The sequence below is a fragment of the Thunnus maccoyii genome, chromosome 14 (genome assembly GCF_910596095.1).
Source record: "Thunnus maccoyii chromosome 14, fThuMac1.1, whole genome shotgun sequence".
In the NCBI taxonomy this organism is placed as follows: domain Eukaryota; kingdom Metazoa; phylum Chordata; class Actinopteri; order Scombriformes; family Scombridae; genus Thunnus; species Thunnus maccoyii.
The window spans coordinates 31,206,463-31,227,434 of record NC_056546.1 but is presented as its reverse complement, the minus strand read 5'-3'; the positions used below and the strand labels follow the sequence as shown (position 1 = coordinate 31,227,434).

Below are 20,972 nucleotides of genomic sequence, written 5' to 3'. Positions count from 1 at the left end.
TGAGGTCACAAATGTTGCACTAAAATAGTCAAAATAGTCAAAATAACAACTCTAAAACCCCAAATTACATGTAGTTGGTCAGTAATCATATATCTCTTCTACCCCGTGTCACATTTCACATGTCACACAGAGTCAAAATTGGCGCAGAGTAAAGTTAACACAGATTAGAGTTGAACAGAGAAATCTTTATTATCCACACTGGGGCAATTCATTTTGCAGCAAACAGTTAAAAACAAAGAACACTGAATCCTAAAACATATACAGCTAAAATGAATATCTGTTACATTAAGCCTATCGCCACCAGATAAATCTCTCTGTTCACAGTATATGGAGTTTTTAAATCTCATGTCCGGGGTGACATTCCTGCACTGGCCGTTTGGCCATTACTCGTGCGGCTCTTCTAGACTTTCCAAATGTTATCAGATGGAATGGATCAAATTCTGATAATGAAAGGAGTCATTTCACAGGGGTTATGTGACCCTCAAAACAATTTATCCACCATTTTACAGCGGTTATGTGACCCTCAAAACAATTTATCCACCATTTTACAGCCGCAACAGTAGGTTACGGCCAATATGTACTGGCCGTTGGGCAGACTGGGACACATCCCAGTGGGCTGTCAAAAAATACATTTTTGGGCCAGTGGACCGTCAAAACATATCCGTTTTTACCAGCCCTCTCTGTGTGCCTGTCATTCCAGGTGTGCAAGAGAGTGTGCTGCATGCCTGTATCCGTATTCAGACCAAATCAGGTGTTGCAGTACACCGCTGCAGGATTAAGAGGAGGTGTGTGGGGGTGTGAGTGTGTTTGCTCTAGAACATGATTGTTGTGAAACAATCAGAAAATAATGTTTTGTTGATCTGACTGACTTTCTCGCTACCACCGCTCCCTCTCTTCATTTACTCTCTAGCTCGCTTGACCACACTGTCTCTCTCTCTCTCTCTCTCTCTCTCTCTCTCTCTCTCTCTCTCTCTCTCTCTCTCTCTCTCTCTCTCTCTCTCTCCTCTCTCTCTCTCTCTCTCTCTCTCTCTCTCCTCTCCTCTCTCTCTCTCTCTCTCTCTCTCTCTCTCTCTCTCTCCCTCTCTCTCTCTCTCTCTCTCTCCCTCTCTCTCTCTCTCTCTCTCTCTCTCATAGTTTCATGTTTGAATCATTGTCTTTGCGTTGTGTAGTTATCTGGGCTGTTATATTATTTGTTATTTTATGTAACTGTTTGATAATCTTTCAATAAAATAAACTTGATTTTCGAGCGACCCAGGGATGAATTGAATTTGAAATCAGAATTTGAAGCTTTGAGATTGGCTGACTGGAGGACCCCCCCTCACTGTCACTATGTTAAGGTTTTCTTTCAATGATATCTTTAACATTTCTCAACGCAAAAACATAGAAGTGTCCTTGGTAACTCAACAATATGATAAGTTAATGTTATGGCCATTGGTTAATGGTATGGTCATCAGTTTTAATTATTTCCCCTTCGATTCTGTGAAATAAAGTTTTTTTTGTCAGTTTTTGATTGATTGATTGATTTTTTGATCTACATTACCCATGAGTCTCATCAACCATTACTATAAGGACAAAGACAGTCCGCTTTGGGTTACACTACAAAATTTTAATTTACTATTATATCCGCTATTTATTTGTAATTAGTTGGATTACATGGCTCACGGAAGGGCACTGTGTTGTGGGCGGACTTGGGGCGTTCGCCTCCTGTTTTGGCTAAACTATCTGAAATAAACCAACATCTTTACTTTTTCTTAACATAGATCATCTAAATGCAATGTAATTACTAGTTCGGTTGTACTAGATATTTGATATATTTAGCAGATATACAGACGTGACCGAAATTATTGGTACCCTTGCATTTTATTAAAATAATGCACCAAAGCTTTTTGGTAAATCACACCAACACTATGTTTACAGAAGAAAAAATTAAGCCTTCAACGAAAAGAACACTATGCCTACCGTGAAACATGGAGGAGGCTCAGTGATGTTTTGGGGTTGCTTTGGTGCCTTGAATCTGTGCAGGGCAGTGTCAGAAAGCTGTGTCTTAGTCGCAGGTCATGGGTCTTCCAGCAGGATAATGACCCCAAACATGCATCAAAAAGCACCCAAGAGCGGATGAGAAGAAAATGTTGGGCCGTTCTGAAGTGGCCTGCTATGTGTCCTGATCTGAATCCCATTGAACATTTGTGGAAAGAGCCTGAAACATGCAGTTGGGAGATGGCAGCCATCAAACCTGAGAGAACTGCAGCAGTTTGCTCAAGAAGGCTGTGCTACAAAATATTAAGTTAAGAGTTCCAATATTATTGGCCATGCCATTTTCATTTGTTTTATTATATTAAATAATATAATAATAATAATGAAATAATAATAAGTTAACTTAATACCCCAAAAAATATTGGTACCCTTCCACCCTTTTTTTAAAAAAAGTGGCCAATATTTTTGGCCATGTCTGTATCTATTTACAACCCTATTTACAACTCTACTTTGCAAACCTGGAAGAATTACAACTGTGGTGCTGATTTGTATCAAGATTCATGGTGCAGCTCTAGGGAATTGTAGTTTTTAAAAAAATATTAGTGTTTTTCCTAGAATTCGATGTTGTAAATACTGAACTGAGAGTACACTTAAGAGTTCAAGGGGATGTTAAACACATTTGTGTAGTCAGATTTTAAATATATAATTGTTAAATGGGTGAAAATTAATTTTAACCATATTTTATCCATATTTGACAGTGACCCCAGTTCTTGACTATACTACTATACAAAATAGCTGAGGTTAAGAGCTCTCTATAACAGTTGGTTCCATGTCTTTAACTAAAGTATAAGCCTTCAAACATTCAAACCAGGAGCCACATAGAATCTTCATACTGACATTATATTCTCCAAGTTGAGACATTTCCAACAACATATATGGTTTAGTTCTATGACAAAGTTTTAATTTTCATGGGAACAAGCCATTCCAGGCCTAGTTTCAGAGAGCACTTTGAAGGCCCATATATAAAATGAAGCTTTTGTTTGTCTGTTTTTTCTTTTTTAGTGGAAATAGTGACTAAAACGAGTCACCTCAGAGATTACTGCTAATACTGCTGACAATCTAGGGCATTACTACTGGCTTGAAGGAAGGCCTGACGTGTAGGGCTGCTCAATTAATTGAATTTTCAATTACAATTTTGGCTTCAAACGATTATGAAAACAAGATGATTGAGCTAAAATGATCATTGTGCTGCATTCCATTTGCAAATACACTCTTGTTTTGTCTTGTGTTGTAAATCCAGCGCATCGTGCGTCGGAGCGCAGTGAGAGACAGACAAGAGCCGAGCTCTTCCACACAGCGTGAATGTGTCTGAATTTAACAAACAGTCAAATGTTCAGCGGTGGAAACCGACTTATTGAGAAATTTACAGGCTACTTTGTTTAGTTTCAGTCAGACTTTGGATGCTATTATTTCAGATATGAGGATGTTTTGCTCCGTGTAATGATCTCTCCTTTCACCCAGCCACTCAGAGCCACGCTTTTTCTGTCTTCAGTCTGTTATATGCAAATGCTTACTTGTAAAAAGCTGATTAGAAACCTGGTTACATGTATACATGGCAGAGAAATCAGTGTTCTCCAGGGAGTAAAATCTACCTGTGGAAAGCAGGTTTCTCTAATCCCATACTCCAATTACAGCAATACATGATAATACAAGTCAATGATTTCTGTCAAACCTCTTGTTTCTCAAAATACCATGACAAATGATCATTTTAGTATTGAACACTCTCCACACAACATGCATCTCAACAATCACTACAATAATATGAACTCAATTATGTTGGTCTAATGTATTTGTATTTATTATTTTTATATAATTTATTTATCCTTTTTTAACATTTAATTTTTGTTTTTCAGTTGATTTATATTTAAAGTTCAAGGAAATCCACTGTTAAAAAGTTGTTTTTTTTTTTAAAAGTTCAATAAATGCATGATGTTTCCAAAGTCAATGAGTAATCGTGTTAAATAACTGCAATCTCAATATTGACCAAAATAATCATGATTATGATTTATGCCATAATCAAGCAGCCCTATGAGCAACTTCACATTTTACAGTCACAGGCTGCAAAATGCCTTTTCTTAACAGAAAGAGTGGTGTTTGAATTTGGTTGTGGCCGACTGGTGGCAATTTGAAATGGGATGTAGCCCACCAACGGCAGATAACCCAAAACAATAGTTGAACATGCCAAGACCACCCACAACACAATGCTCTTCCGTTAGCCTATGACTATCAAAAACTGATAAAAAAAACAAAAAACAAACTTTTTTCTCAGAATCAAAGGAGAACTAATTAAAACTGATGGCCTTAACATTAACCTATCCTATTGTTGAGTTATCAAGGACACTTCCGTGTGTTTTTGTGTTTAGAAATATTAAAGATATCATTAAAAGAAAACTTTCACATGGTGACAGTGAGGAAAATACTTTGGGCGACGGGTCCTCCAGTCAACCAATCACAAAGCTTCAAATTCTAAATTTCAAATTCAATTCATCCCTGGGGCACTTTAAAATCTATGTTTTTTATTGAAAGGACATCATCAAATAGTTCCATAAAATAACAAATAACTGCAGTTTGCGACACACGGCCATCTTATTTGTTTACCCCTGCGCAAGCAAAATGGCACATGCTGGAGCAGGAAGGCAGACAGAGGAGAGGAATGAGAGGAGAGTGGAGAGGTGTTCAGGGCAGGCTGGAAAAACAGAGTGCGCCTTCCCCATGACAGGGACGGAGGGGATTGGTATTATCCTGACATGCAGCCATGGACTGAAAGTGACAACTTGGTGTGATGCACCAAAAACATTCAGCAGTGTAGCAAACATCATGGGACAACTTAGGTACTGGATGTCCCTGTAACTATAAATTTATAATATCAGTAATATCAACATCACTCATAAATATCAGGCAGCAGCTCACTAATGTTTTTCACCTCACTGGTTTACTTCACTGCCTGCAGGGATATGATTCCTGTTCCCACTGGAGCAGAGCGAAACCCTGAAAACCCTCTGCATGTAAACGGGAATATTAGTGGAATAGTCATTTTCATTAGGCATGTAAACAGGTTAGAAGGAATACTGTCTTTTTTGGAATAAGGGCAAAACCCGGAATTTTTTGTGCATGTAAACGTAGTCAGTGATTCTAATAACATGTAACTACGTGGTTTCAGCGATAGCAGCGTCCATAGCAACCACCACAGCAACAATAGAAAGCCTGAAAAAATCTCTGTAATAACTGACAAACTAAACCACATATACATTCACTGAACAAAGATTTAGCGGTGTGGACCAATGTAGCTATTACACATTTGGATGTAAGACTGGGTTGCCTGTAGTGCTGACACTGTTCTGAGCAGAAGAAAAATAACTTTATGCAGTCATGTCATGCATCAGAGGACTTGACATGGAACTGTGAAATGAGTTTGAATGCACATGAAAAAGGGCAAGTGATGATGATTCAACCTGCAGGCAGAAATACATTTATATGTACTGCTTAATTGTCCTGTTTCCTCCCCCCCCTAGGATCCATTCATAGATCCCTCCAGTTTACGAAGGAAATCAGTACAACACTGTCAGAATCTTAAGGTAACAAAATAACAGCTAACAGCAGCTTTAAGGCCCAAACGCACTAAAAGCAATATACTCCTATGGCGCACTGCAAGCAACAGATTTGAGATGCCAACATCACAGAAACCAACACATATTTTTCATTTTGTTCTTTGTATTAACCACTGCATTAGGTGGATGTAATGAATGAATGAAAAAGAGAAATGCAGAAGAGGAAAATTAAACTGAAACTAAGAGCATCTGTGTACACAGTAAATCATCTGTTGACTGTTTGATGGTTGCTTTGTGCTGTAAAACGTGACTGCTGTGAAATAATCAGAATATAACGTTTTATTTCTCTCATTCAGAGGCTTTGTTCTCATTACCACTCACTCTCCTTGCTCGACCACCACTGCACTGTCTCTCTCTCTCTCTCGTGCTCAGCTGGCTTGCGCTATCTCTTTCTTTTTCGGCTGCAGAGAAAACAGCTTTGGTCGCTGGGTCCCCATTTGACAATTTGACGTGCCTCATAACACTTTTGGTGTGTGTTTTGGCATTAAAAACAATAGGTGTACTTCAAAACACGCATGTCAGACGCTTTCAGTGCATCTGGGCCTCTAGTGCAAACTTTCAGTCGTGTGTGTACCCAATCATCACTCTTGTGTTTCGGTGTGTGCAAGCCTATATGTATGTCAGTGAATCATACATACCAGTGATGCTGGTAGTTGAGTAACATGCCTTTCTTGAGGAAGTCCAGTTTGGCTTTGTCTGATGGGTTGTTGGTGTCATAGGTTCTGGTACACACCCTCTGACACACTGCTGGTTTCTTAAAGTCAAACTGACAAACAGGACACAGTCAGCATGTGTGTGCTTTTGCACTGTCACAACTGGGTTTTGTTTGTTTTCTATCACTGATAACAACAATGTGTCATTCTCCACTGTAAAAATATGACAACAAAACAATGAATGTCAATTTGACATTGAAAAAATCATGTCAAATTTAAACCTTTATCTTGCCCATAAAAAATATATTAAACCTTAGGCTAACCATTAGTCCCCTTGTTATGATGCGTGACAGGGGTGCAATGAAACACATCATCCCCTTAAAGGAACCCTAATGCTATAGTCAAAATTTTCTCCAAAAGTTGACTCTGGCTCAACTTTCTGGCTGCAGGCTGGTGCGGTCCCACTACTGCCAAAATACCCACAGCCGAAATGCACTACCCTCATTCAAATGAATGGGAGGACTGGCATTTTTGCCGCACTGCCTGATTTGGTCTGAATATGGCCCTAAACATATTTGGGAACCCTCTTCTTTGACTTAAATCCCAGACTCAAATATGAAGATCAATATCAGGGCCTCGTTTCACAAAAGCATCTAAGATGATCAGCCAATCCATTGTACAAACCTTCTTAAACTTAAAGAGGTGTTTCCTAGAAGCATCGTAACTGAAGATGGTCTTAGAAATGACATCTTAGAAAATCTTAGAAATCTTAAAATGAGTGATAATTTGTGAATTAGAAAATAAGAAAATAAAGCTAAAATAACACACACACACAAATTCATTCAATAATTGATCTGCACAATTGATCTGCCAGTTTCTGTCATCGTTGTCCTCCTCTCCCTCTTCCCTCCTAAAATATTCATCTCTTTTTGCTGAAATGCCACTATCCTGATGGGAATTTTTCAAATTCCATATTAAATTGTAGATCTAAGAATAAGCTTTCCAGGATTGTCCTAATAGCCAGTACATTAGTTGGCAAATCTTTCTCTATTCAGCCAGTTTATGTCTTTGAGCTCCGGGAGGCGCTATAGAGTGCCTAAAAAATGTATTTAAGAAGTTCTTCATCCCAAGTGTCATCAGTATTCTTAACTTTGCAATGTGAAGAAGAAGAAAGAAGAAGAAGAAGAAAGAAGAGGAATAAGAAGAAAGAAGAAGAAGAACAACAACAACAACTCTATTCTAAACCACAGTTTGATTATTTTCCTTTCTTTCTTTTTTTTTTCTTGAAATGTGTACTTTTACATGTGTGAACACTACAATATACACTGAGTGCATAAAACAGCTGAAGGTTGTGGAAAGCTTTTTCCACTTTGACAAAACTGAAATTTTTGTATTTTGCAAATAAACAAAATTACCCCAATGTCTGGGTGTTCTTTTCTCTTTTATGAAAACCAAGTTAGATTATTTAGTATCTATTCATTAATTCAGTTAGCTATTAATAATTGTCCACACTGATTTTAAATTGATATTATCAAACCTATCTGTCATCTTTACAAAAAACCCCGACAATTAATTAAATTTACAACCCATAAAATGATATTACATACTAAAATTGTGGCTCATAAACAACTTTAAAAGCGTTTTTATGCTGGGTCTATTGGATTTGTCATATGTGATATTATGCTGTATAAACCTTTTTAAAAATATTTAAATATAATATATTTGATTGATATATTATTAATATAAGCATGTCGATGTGTCCTTGGGCAAGAAACCTAACCCTGAATTGTTCCTGATGGCTGTGCCATCAGTGTGTGAATGTGTGTGAATGATTAGATTTCCTCTGACGGGCAGGTTGGGACCTTGCATGGTAGCCCCTGTACCATTCAGCGCATCAATGTGTGTGAATGGGTGAATGTGATTCATAGTATAAAAGTGCTTTGAGTGGTCGGAAGACTAGAAAGGCGCTATACAAGTACAGTCCATTTACCATTTATTTTGAACATACATAAGTATGTATGTAAAGTGAGGAATGGGAATAGAGCCTGACTCTCTAAACTTTTTCAATTCATTCTCTATGGTAGTTCTCATCACTACAGGTGTAATCCCATCTCTGACAACAACGTGGGTTGCAATGGCAGAGTGCTCTCTGTATTTCTGTTTGTTGACTCCACGGGCAGAAGAAGCAAATCAACGTTATTTATGAGGTATTTTTTTATATATTTCTCAAGAACCGCTCATCCAAACAACTTCACACATCGACACTGCACTTCCTCGTTCCCCCAGCAATCCGCCTGCCAGGTATGAAGTAGATCTGGTGAACAGTTCTCAAGATATGCGAAGGACAAACTCACATACATACATACATACATACAGACATACATATATACATACAGACAGAAATTCCTTGCTTTATATAGAGAGATAAGTATACTTTTGTTTGACTGGTCAACCATTATGTCAGCATGACATCAATTTTCTGTATATGTTACCTTGTATGGTGACGGTTCGATCCTCTCCCCAAAAAGAACCTGGCCAAGATTCTCTGATGGACGTTTCATTGTTTTCTCTGAGCAAAAGTCAAACCTGCACAAAAAGGAGGAGACAGTTCAAAGTGTTCAGTGACACACCAGTTAGAGAGATAGCATGTGTATGTTCCAGATGATGGAGAGAAATCAGATGAGAAGCAGAGACTCTCTGCTTACATTAGAGCACGGTTGAAGATCCTTTCTGAACCACTTGTCCACAGAGGGTGGCAAACCTACAAGTGCACATCCAGTCAACCTAATCAGTGCACTTTAATTTAACACTGGATGGAATAAGACAACTGCTGCTGCATTGTTTAATCATGTTGATAATTTCAGTTCTGATGTTCCGATGTCACAGCAGGTCCTTTCCAACAACTGTCATTGAATAATACTAATTACAATAATCATTTTGCCACTTGAGTATGATAAGTAGGAATTTTCCTACTAAAGATAATAATTTTCATAACCATAATTTATTATAACTAATTTATATTAAAGTGGTAATGATACCACTGATGCCATGATATATATATATATATATATATATATATATTCAAAATTAAAATTTCCACAGATTAAGAAAATCTTCCTATTTTTGGTTGATGGAAAACACTGTGGTGTGGTGTTATAGTTTTTGCATTTAATGGAATGGCTGAATGTTTATAAAAATCAACATCAGCTTTAAACTGCAATAATAACAATCCTTGAATGCTTTTGAACAAAAATAAGAAGCAGAGAAAAAGGTTGTGCAGATTAAAGCAATGAGACAAAGGGGGATAAAATGAAAAAAATCCAACAAAGAAACACCACAGTGTTACTTACGCAGTGTATTCATAAGGTAGAACAGATTCCACTGAATCCAGCCTGTTCACAAACAGCTCAATGATTGACTAGAGCAAAACAAAGCAGACAGATATGTATTAGGAAGACAGCAGGAATGTTCCAATCAGTCTTTTTCTGCTAAAATCGATCACAATTTTAATGTGGTTGGATACTATTAGTGATCGGTTGCTTTTTTTTACATGTCATTTTAAACGTCATTGGCACAACCCTTTGGAGCCCAATTGTGAATACAGTCTGCATACCTGTTGCACCACTACGTCCATAACAAAATAAAAAGTTGGTGAATGTGTTGATCTGTGGAATTGATCTTAAGAAATCTCTACTGCTGCACCAGGTGCACATCGTGTTTCGTCTCTGTCCACAACAGGCCGTGATGTAGCGAAAGTAGAGCACCCCTCCCTGTGCTACTACTAAACTGTCAGAATTGAATTTAAAATCCTTCTACTCAACTAAAAAGCTCTTAATGGTCTGGCAACATCTTATCTTAAAGAGCTCATAATACCCTATTACTCCACTAGAACACTGCACTCCCAGAATGCAGGCTTACTTGTGGTTCCTACAGTCTTTAAAAGTAGAATGGGAGGAAGAGCCTTCAGCTATCAAGCTCCTCTCCTGTGGAACCATCTTCCAGATTCGGTCCGGGGGGCAGACACCCTCTCTATGTTTAAGAGTAGCCTTAAAAGTTTCCTTTTTGATAAAGCTTATAGTTAGGGCCGACCAGGCTCGCCTTGGATCAGCCCCTAGTTATGCTGCTATAGGTCTAGACTGCCGGGGGACTTCCCATGATGCACTGAGCTCCTCTCTTCTCCTCCTCCTCCCCATCCGCATGCATTCATTTATCATTAAGTCTTGTTACTAACTTAGCTTCTTCCCCAGAGTTTTTTGTGCTTTCTCATCTTGCAGAAAACCCTGGGATCTGGCCCAAAACTTTGCAGTCCTATTGGTTCTCTGGCTATTGCGGCTGTTTGTTGTTGCTAGTCATTACTATTATTGTTGTTATTCTGCTTCTCTGTGCACAATTATTTTTTTTAAATAATTAATAATTATTTTTTTTTAAATAATTGTGGTTTTTATATACTGTTTCCATTGAATAAATATTGACTATATCATCTTTTAAGACCTTGGGATGTTTATGATTTGTACATACGCATGGTTGAAGGCAGTTCTAAATTTGTTCGCAGATTAAGAACAAAGTCAGGTAAGAACATATTGATGAATCCTGGATTTGTACTTAAAATGTTTGGATGCACGGTTTAAGCACAAATTTGTGCGTACGCACTGTTTGTGAATGAGGCCCAATGTTCTGGATACAACATAGCTTAAATATGGTTCTGTTTTGTAATTTGAGTGAAATTACCCTTAAAAGTATTTTTCCTTTTGCTGTTGAAAAATCCTGCATACAAGTGACTCAATTACTTGAAAATAAAATAAATACATCTTGAAAGAGTCAAAGAGGTAAATGCTTTTTCTAGGCACTATACATGCTCACTGGATCTCTGACGTGTTTTATATCACACATAAATTCAAGTCCTGCACCATGCAGGCACGGAGGAAAACAAAATCATGCAGTATTAGAAGGGGTTTTTTTTTTTGGAAAAAGTCAAATGTGCACATCTGAATTTGTATCTTACAACCATGTTTGGAGCAGTTGTCCATGGCAGCATTCAGTTCAATTCAATTCAAAATACTTTATTCATCCAACCAGCACCCAGTAACTGGCCATCTGACACTTTTCCGAATGTATCAGAACTTCTTTCCACGCTGATGTTCACAGAGCACGGTTTGATGAGCAGACTGTCATATGATCATTTGGACGCTTTCATGATAACTGACAACAAAGATTCAAATGAATCGGAAACTAGCTATAAATGTGTAGAAATGATTGACAATTTAAAAAGTAATATTTAAATAAAATTCATGCAAGTTTAAACTTTCTACATGAAACTTAAAATTCATGTAGTAATTATTACTAAGAGTTTAAACTGTTGTTTTTATGAATTCATGATTCAGAATCTATACACATTTTTATTTTATGACTGCATTTTTGCTGTCGGTGCCATATCATTCCTGTTCCACAGGTAGTTTTCCTGATCTGCTGTATTACAATCACATATATTAATATTACCACATTAAAGCTGTGTCCACAACAGCCCGACTGTTTACTGTCCCATCAGATCAGCTGACCAATCAATAAACACATTCAATCAAAGGAGTGTTGCCATCCGGTAAAAAACTTCCACAGAGGACTTGTGGTTCCTTGAGCCTCCTCTCTCCTCGTCTCCGCTGAGGTGCATTTAAGGGATTGGAACATCCTCAATGATGGCAGAGGGAGATTGGTTTCCCGGTCATGGCCAAAGTACAGGGGAGTGAGGACAGGAGGAAGCAGAAATTAGCAGAATGGAAAGCACCCATTATTCTAGTGTGTTTCATTAAAAATGAGACAGACTAAAATTTCACTAAAATGCCCGACATGATGGTCAAAATGTCCAGTAAAAATGCTGCATTTAATGGCACTAAAATATCCGACATGACAGTCAAAATGTTCGGTAAAAATGCCTCATTTAACAGTTCTAAAATGCCCAACATGACGGCAAAAAATGTCCGGTTAGTGGTCCACAAGAAGTCTGGTGTTTTTGGCCACTAAAAGGAATACTTTTGGCCATTGGATAATGTGTGTCTTTGAAATAAATGACAACTTTCTGATCCTAGGAAATATATATGGATATAACAGCCTTGACCAAAACAAAATTATGATTACAGAAATTACAAAGGCTGTGTAGGATCTATGTCTGAGGTATCCTACGGAGGACTTTATATTTAGATGTGATTTTAATATGGTGATGGATGAATGTCTTGATAGAACCCGATGGTTCAATCAAAACCAGAATAGATTTGTGGTCAGAAAATAGACCTAGACTGGAATCACATTATACAATTTCTATAGCACCTCTAACAGATCACTGCCCTTTGAACCCTTTTGAAAATTGTAATTTCAAAATTGTAAAAACAATCAATGATATAACTGAAGGTTCAAATTTGACAACTTATAGAGATAAATGGGGGAATTGTTGGGTACCTGTAAATTAAATTAAATTAAAATTAAAGAGTATGGTCTAGACCTTCTCTACGTGAAAAGTGCCCTGAGATGACGCTTGTTGTGATTTGGCACTGTATAAATAAAACTAAATTGAAATTGAATTGAATTGATAAATAGGAATATTTAAAATGTAAGGTACATCAGATTTCCATATCATATGGCAAATTATTAAGCAGGGCTAATAAGAAAAAAGAAATGGAAATTGTTAAAGAAATAAACTGTATCTGTAATTAATCTTCATTAAATTTATATTACTAAAGCCAAAGGAGCATATAAGAGATCAAGGGTGAAGAGGATAGAGGAGGGTTAAAGGAGTTCAGCTTACTTTTGTAGATTGGAGAGAAAGAGACAAGAGCGGAATGTTGTAAAGGCGCTGCTAATCAATAATCAAGAATGTACTGACCGTGACAGGATTTCTCAGGAAATCTTCCAATTTTACAAGAAACTGTACTCTTCCTCTTATTCATGCATAGATGCTGATGCTTTCTTTGAGCACATTAAGGAATAGATCCCCAAGTGGATGAGAGTTTCAAAAGTGTATGTGATGCAGACATCAATATGGATGAAGTGGAAAAAGTCATGCAATGCTTATCCTTAGACAAATCTCCAGGTTCAGATGATCTAAAAACTAATTTCTATAGGCATTTTGGGAGTATCTTTAAGACCTTATTTTCCATATGTTAAAAGAAATATCTGAAACCCACACACTTCCAACTACAATGGAACAAGGGATCATCACTCTCATCCTCAAACCTGGCAAAGATCCAAAATTAATCGTCAGTCTTAGACCTATAGCCCTGCTCAATAACGACTATAAAATTTTAACTAATTTATGCCAACAGATTGAAAACCAGTATCACACAAATTATCTCAGATACACAGTTAGGTTTTATAAAAGGATGATCAATTCATAACATTATACAATTTGTGTTTGACTTACTGGATTACAATCATGTTACCGAAGATGAGGGTTTTATCTTATTTTTATATTTTTTTAAAGCCTTTGACACGATTGGACACGAGTTTATGTTTCATTGTTTAGAATTATTTGGATTAGGAGGAAACTTTATAAATCTAGTTTAACTACTTGAGGTTAAACTATGAGGATACTGATAGCACAGTTCTATTACCACATGGTATGTCTCAAATATTCACAAATGATAAAGGAATTAAACGAAGTTGTCCCATTTCTCCCTTGCTTTTTATCGCAGCAGCGGAAATGCTCTCCATTCTTATAAAAAATTAATATTTTGAAAAACTGACAGTATTAGGCAAACAGCTGGCAATCAGCTGGCAGATGAAACATGACATATTCATGAAAAATAGTAACCAAATTCCAAAAACCTCCTCCTCAAAACAACTGACCTTTTTCTAGGGCATCTGGTTTGAAATTAATCCTTAAAAATGTGAATTACTACCAATTCATAACTCCCATCTGACAACAATTCAAATTTCCCTGTTAAAACAACCATTAAATACCTAGGCACAAACATTACAAAGGATAATAACACACCAGATAATCTTTAAATATTTGGAATAATCTAGATAAATGTAAAGCTTATCTGAACTCATGGTCACAAAGAGACATCTCTATTTTTGGCCAAATTTTTGTAACAAATATTGAATGTAATTCAAGATTCATTTACCCAGCTTACTTGATGTCACTTCCAAAAAATACAATAAAAGCTCTAAACCAGGTTAACTTTAATTATATTTGGAAATGATAAATACACTATATAGAAAAGGAATTACTGTTAAAGAATATGAGGAAAGAGGGCTAAGAGACATTAACACATTAACAGTGTATTAATGGTACTATTAAAACAAACTGGCTAAGATCCTTTTTGAAAAATGAAAACAGCTTATGGTTTCATATCCCAAGCCACATTTTCACAAAACTAGGAAGCATCAACCTCCTCCTTATATGTGATTATGATCTAAAAAAAAAAAAGTGGGGATGCACGATATTGGATTTTTTGCCGATATCCAATATGCCGATATTTCCAACTCATTGTGGCTGATTGCCGATACTAATATATGCACTACGGATGCCACGGTGAGGAACTTTTCCCACCGACTGATAAACTTGTTTCAACACCAGTATTACCGGTTACATCGGACATTTTACAAAGTAAGAGATTCGTCAATGACACTCATCCGTAGAGTGTTTTCTTTGATCTTTAACATCAGATTTTTAGTTTAGATCTTCCCATTATTTTACCCCTGGGACACACTGGATGCGTGAGCAGCGCGTGTGTGTCGCGGAACCTCTTGCTTTTCATTTCGGCGCCCATGTAATAGGTTAGAGCAGCCACACAGCTCCTGCGTCGCGTCATTTAGAGATTCGAGGTCTCGCCTATTTTCTCCACGGGACACGCACAGTTCTCAGCAGAAATAGACAGGGAAAGCGGTAGAAAGACAGGGCTGCCAGTGGCAGAAGCGCCACAGCAGACACGCTTCCTGTGTGAACGCTGCGTGAGCGTGAGAGACGCAGCAGTTCAGCAACGCACATGCACTGCTGAGGTTCAGAATGGAGCTCAGGAGCTCTGCGTTAAAACTTTAATGAAGTTGCCAAGTGGGTGGAGCAGTAGAGTTTTCTTTGAGTTTATTAGACAGACAGGATTAATGTGTAGGGTTTAATCTCTGGTCCACACTCCGGAGCAGAAGGTGGCGGTATTGCACCTAATACACTGGTTGCCAACTGCCGTTATAAATCAAAAAGAATCACACACTGATGGCACAGCCATCAGGGTGAATTTTGGGGTTAAGTATCTTGCCCAAGGACACATCAACTAGCGGACTGGAGGAGCCGGTAATCAAACCACCGATTAGTGGGCGACCCGCTCTACCTCCTGCGCCACAGCCGCCCCAGTAAAATTAGATTAGATTAAAATGTTATCTCTAAAATTAGCAAGAAAAAACCCTGAATATTTCTTATTTTTCAGGTGTTTCCAATAGTTTATGACAAGTAAATTAGCTGTTTGGGTGAATGGAAATAACATATTTTGGAGCATCTGTGTGTAATCAGCCTATTGTAGCTGCTGCAGGTGGGAGCTAGTTTGAAGTACTTTAAATACAGTTGCTAGTTTTTTTGCTATGAAGACATCACTCTCATACGGTTCCTAAAGTTACATTTTCTCATCTAGTTTTGCTAGTATCTAGCACTCTATAGATATGCAAAAGCGGCGCAATTTAGATAGAGATAATATGATCGGCAAAGACATTGCTAGAATAGCATTTCAGCCAAAAATGCTAGCTAGCTAGGGGGTGAATTCACAAAGAATGGATTGCGGCCGCTGATAGCACCATGAATTGCACATCATTTGCAACTACTGTCTGCCCTGTCTCAAGGTTCAATTTAAAACAGATATTGTGTTAATGATATGACGGCGCAAATACCCCCATAAAGTTTTGCAACTGAGTGCAATTTACCCTTGTTTTGCATCTGATTGAGTGAGCGTAACTGTTTCCTGTGTTTCAGGCTTTTCTCCACTTTTCAGCACACAGATTGGTCCATAATGACAATTGCAGAGAGCACAAAAGCCTCATATTGCCTGTCGTTAATTAACAGAGGTGCGCAAACACAGAGCTCTCCACAATCACAAACCAACTTTAATGTATTTTGCTTCTTTAACTTCTCTAGTATTTCGCATCTATAACATAATCTACTGAAATGTCAGGTCTGAAACATGTTATTTAATGTCCGAGTCTTACTATAATGTCGTTCAAGGGCCACTAAATGTATCTGGGATTTTGCAGAAACATCAGTACTGATCTGTTTGTTGCCAACAGCTGGCTGTGTGTCACAGCTGGCTGCAGCATCACACAGCTGAAATGATAAGTGCGTCTCCAAACTGAACTGAAAGAGGATGTGTGCATTTACGCACGTGGCACAGCAGTGGTAACTTCATTAACACTGGATCGAGTCTCTTAAATCGCATCCACATTTCCCTCACTTGCGTCCTTTCCAAGCAAGGAGAGAGGAAACGAGGAAATATGTTTTTAGAGACATGAGACGTCCTTTCCTCTGAGGCATCAATATACTGTGTACTGCTCAGAGGCACAGGAACAATTTCTACTGGCAGAATGCCTTTATATTATTACTATTATTTTTAATCTTTATTGATATTCTGAGTGTGAATTCATTATTTAATAACTCAGGATATGATTACAGTGTCTGAGATTGTTTAAACACTGGAAATGATTTCTTAGGCTAAATGTTTCAGGGAAAATGGAAATTATGTATCTCATATTAAACCCAATGCTCAGGACTTTTCAGTCTCACATGTGATAAATGTGATATATGATGTGAAATATAAATGTGTTTGAAATGTCTTGCTGACAGACAGACTCTCCTTGACTTTAATTTTATCCATAATAATAGTTAATGGGGGAAATAACAGACCATGAAAAGAAAAATCTTTCTAATAAATGAAGAAAGTTGTTTATGGTTCTTTTGTTGATCAGACTGATTATTAACACAGATTTTTAACTAGGTGATGAATCAGAAAACAAATAAAACATAAAACTTGGGAGTGATACACTTGAGTATAATCTGTAATCTGTCTCTGCTTCGGTATGAAACTGCAGTGATGTTAGGATGTATCAGAGCAATCTGATCAGCTGCAGTGTCCAATCAATAAGTGATGTCCAATAAGAGGGCACGTTGGCCAGTAACAGACTTCTGTGAAGGCTGCTCTTGTGTATCCTTGCTCCTCGCTCCTCAGAGATCCCTTCTTGCTCCTCGGAGCAGAAATAAGAGACTTGGGATGCCCATCAAAATGGCGGACCAGAACAGCTTCCAGTTTAAGGAAGGATGGAGGAGCAAGGAAACATCAAATAAGAGATTTGGGATGTACCCAATGAATGTTCTATGTTCTGCTACACATCTACACAGATCAGCTGTTACACACAGATTCAGGTTTATACGGTGCAATTGTTTGTAATAAAGCAGCCCTTCTGGATGAATCCTAAGCTCCATCAGCGCTGTCGGGATATAGCTGAAAGTCTGAGATAAGCATACCACTCCCTACCCATGATTATTATTTCTCGAGAACCACATATGTATGTATCAATTGACAACCATATCAATTAAACCTATCTGGATTTAACAAATTAAATGGTTTTAATCCAGGCAGGAATTTCATCAGTGAGACTAAACTGAGGTTGAACCATAGAAGCAGTTTACAGCCTTCCATTGGTTGATTCTGCTGCCAATCACATGTGCCTGTGCTCCTATTGGCTAGTTTTACTTCCTCCGACTGTAGAGACACTTTATTTTAAAAGTAAGACTGATCATTTAGAAATATTAATATGTTAGGTGTATGATAATACTATATACAGTGTGTATTAAGTCTGGAGTCGTGTATTTTTTCAGTATATATATATATATAATGTTTGTGTAAAATAAAACAAGAAAAAAAATAGGTTGCATTTTCTTGAGAAAATGTGTGTGCCTGTGAGATAGCGAATAATAAAAATAAGTGACAAATTTGTTTGTGTTGGGTGCTCATTATAGGCTACTCTACTTTTGACCATATTTATAGTAGTTAATTCTGACAGATATTTCCTACCTGAGAGAATAAGCTTCTCTACTTATAATTACATTTATAGAGGTAGTAGTCCATTCTGATAGATATTTCCTACCTGACAGAATGAGCTACTCTACTTATGATTAGAGTAGTATGTCTGTTTCTCACACATATCTGACCTGAGTAGCTACTAAACAATGTTGTAGGGTAGGGTAGGTCATTAGGAGTGAGAGGCTTAGTTCATCACACTAGTCCGACAGAATGACTACTGGTAGCTCATCCTGGGTAGTGGGTGGGTAGTGCAAACTGTCAGAACACCGGTGCTTTATTTATTACCCGCATCAGACGCGTGACATCATGTCATCATGTCATTTTTGGGAGCCGTGTACAGGGAAATTTCAGTGAACGGAAACGTAATACGATCGACTACCATGAAAGCGTCACAGCTGAGCTAACCACTAACTTACATAAATATTACAGGAAAACAGAGTCGCCGTTTGTGCGTCTTCTGCGTGTCTTCATGGTAAGGTGCTCATTTACATGTTAAAAATCATAACTTGAATGAATTATTTCTCCTTTTTATATAATTTAAATAAGCTTGACAGTAGTCGTGGCAGACATGCCTATTTTTCCAAATAGGCATGGCCGTCATTAAAATGATTGAAAACTAATGAGTTGTTAACACACAGCCATATACTTCTATGTGATGCCTTGCGGTTTACTCTGTCACTGTATTGGTTTACAGTGATCATAAGAACAATAACAAGGAGAATTCCAGTTTAGTGTTGTAGTTGTAGGAGTAGGAGTTCCGTTTTTGACATTAAAACAAGTTCATTTTTCAACAACATTAAGTTTCGCAAGGTGCATTTCTTGGTCAGCACTCGCAACGCAAGGAATATTATGAAAAATGTTGATAATGTTATGCATTTCTGTAAAAGATGAAAATAATGTCGGCTTATATATCGATCAGATTTTTTAAACCTTCAAATGTCGAAATCAACAACGGCCTTATAAATGGGTTCTAAAACATTTCCAAGTAGCCAGACCAACTACAAAAATAAATGGGATTGTGGGGGCTTTTACTATGTATTTTTAAAATAACATGTCTCAATTAAGGATCAGTATCAGCACCAGAGAGAGAATAACTCATTGGACATTTTAACTAAACAAGCTGGAGTCCCTGATACAATGTGGCAATACCTATTGTTAATTCTATATTCAGACAAACGAAGTTAACGCTACTTTGAGATATTTAAACAATTAGCTTGCTAGCTAGTTAGCACATTACCCGTTAGCTTTGCTGTTTGTTTTTGGCTAACGTTAGCTGGCTCAAATTAGGGCTGCTTATAAGAAACCAGCTCACACAAGGAATTATGTTTACTTATTCTGTAATTTTGTTATAACATCTGGTAGGTGTACAGCTGCACTGTGACATGTAATGTTTACCTTGCAGTCTGGTACTTGTTCTTTTTCAGTCTCACAGAAGCTGACGGGAGCGAGACCGGGGAGGTAGAAGCCGGCCGCTCGAGCCAGCAAAGCAGCTCCAAGCAGCCACCACAGCATCTTCACACCGGCTAGTCTTCCCTCCAGATGTACCCAGTGTGTTGCTGCTCTTAGTAGTTTAAACTGCATCTGACCAGCACTACCATCCGGTCCTGCAGCAGGCAGACACGTCACATGCCGGAAGTCCTGCTTCGTGTTTTTTCTCAAATAAACTTTATTTGTGAAATGGGAACATGTACAGACAAGTGTATGATATTATACAGTCTAAGTACCAACATAAAGCGCCAACAGATTGGAAATATACAAATAAACAAGATGATAAACTGGGCAAAACCAGGGGATAGACTACAAAAAACAATAACAGGCATCGACTAGATAAAACACTATAGGTAACAGATACGTTTCTGTTTGCACTGTGAGCATGGCTTTTTAATTTCACGAGTCAGAGCAGGAAGAAAGTTTAGTATTTGAAATAAATTTTACATTTGTGAATACAAAAATATTCCATAATAATAATAAAGTTTATCAGGTAAAAACTGTCCTCATCTCGCCGTGGTCAGTAAAACAAAACAAAACATTTACCACTAGAGAGAGAGTGTGACAGAGTCTGGATTAGGCCTACACAAGGCACAACTTCCAGAAACGTTTACAATATAACAACAACAACGACAACAACAACAACAACAACAACAACAACAACAATAACAATAATAATTCCAAAATAAACAAGACAGTGTTGGTGTTGTTGATGTCCTTACATAATTTGTAAGCTTTCTGCAATATTGAAATTGAACAACAGTATTGAAATTCCTAAGACAACAACAACAACAACAACAACAACAACAACAACAATAATGATAATAATAATAATAAAAATAATGCCAGTGTACTTATTGCAAATACACATTACCTTAGGCACAAGAAATAATCTCAGTAATTCATTTTATTTTGACCATTATCCAGAATGTGGACTGAGAGAGAAAAAGAAAACCTGCACATTGAAATGTCATTTATATACACTTACATGACCTTCATCAAGAGATATATGGAAGATTTAAAACAATAACACAAAAACAAACAGACAATCAAACAAATAAAGTCAAACTCAATACTTGTTACTGTATATGTATTTCCTTTTGTGTATGCATTTTCTGTGTCATAATTACATGAAAAAA

General features: G+C 37.4%; 1 protein-coding gene across 5 annotated transcripts in view; it reads right to left on the bottom strand.

Annotated features, from left to right (window-relative positions):
* The window catches only part of tm9sf2 (transmembrane 9 superfamily member 2), a 41,570-nt gene extending 21,571 nt beyond the window's left edge, over positions 1 to 19,999 (bottom strand). For 2 of the 5 annotated variants that reach the window (XM_042433985.1, XM_042433988.1), the window contains exons 1-4: positions 19,741 to 19,997; positions 9,646 to 9,713; positions 8,788 to 8,881; positions 6,281 to 6,408 (exon numbers count right to left, since the gene is read on the bottom strand). In XM_042433985.1, coding sequence (XP_042289919.1) covers positions 6,281 to 6,408; positions 8,788 to 8,881; positions 9,646 to 9,713; positions 19,741 to 19,926 — 476 coding nt within the window. In that variant the 5' untranslated portion in view covers positions 19,927 to 19,997. Of the gene's footprint in view, positions 1 to 6,280; positions 6,409 to 8,787; positions 8,882 to 9,645; positions 9,714 to 19,740 lie in introns of those variants that run through there. The other 3 variants (XM_042433984.1, XM_042433986.1, XM_042433987.1) reach the window with 3 other exon arrangements.
* Between the last annotated feature and the right edge of the window lie 973 nt (positions 20,000 to 20,972).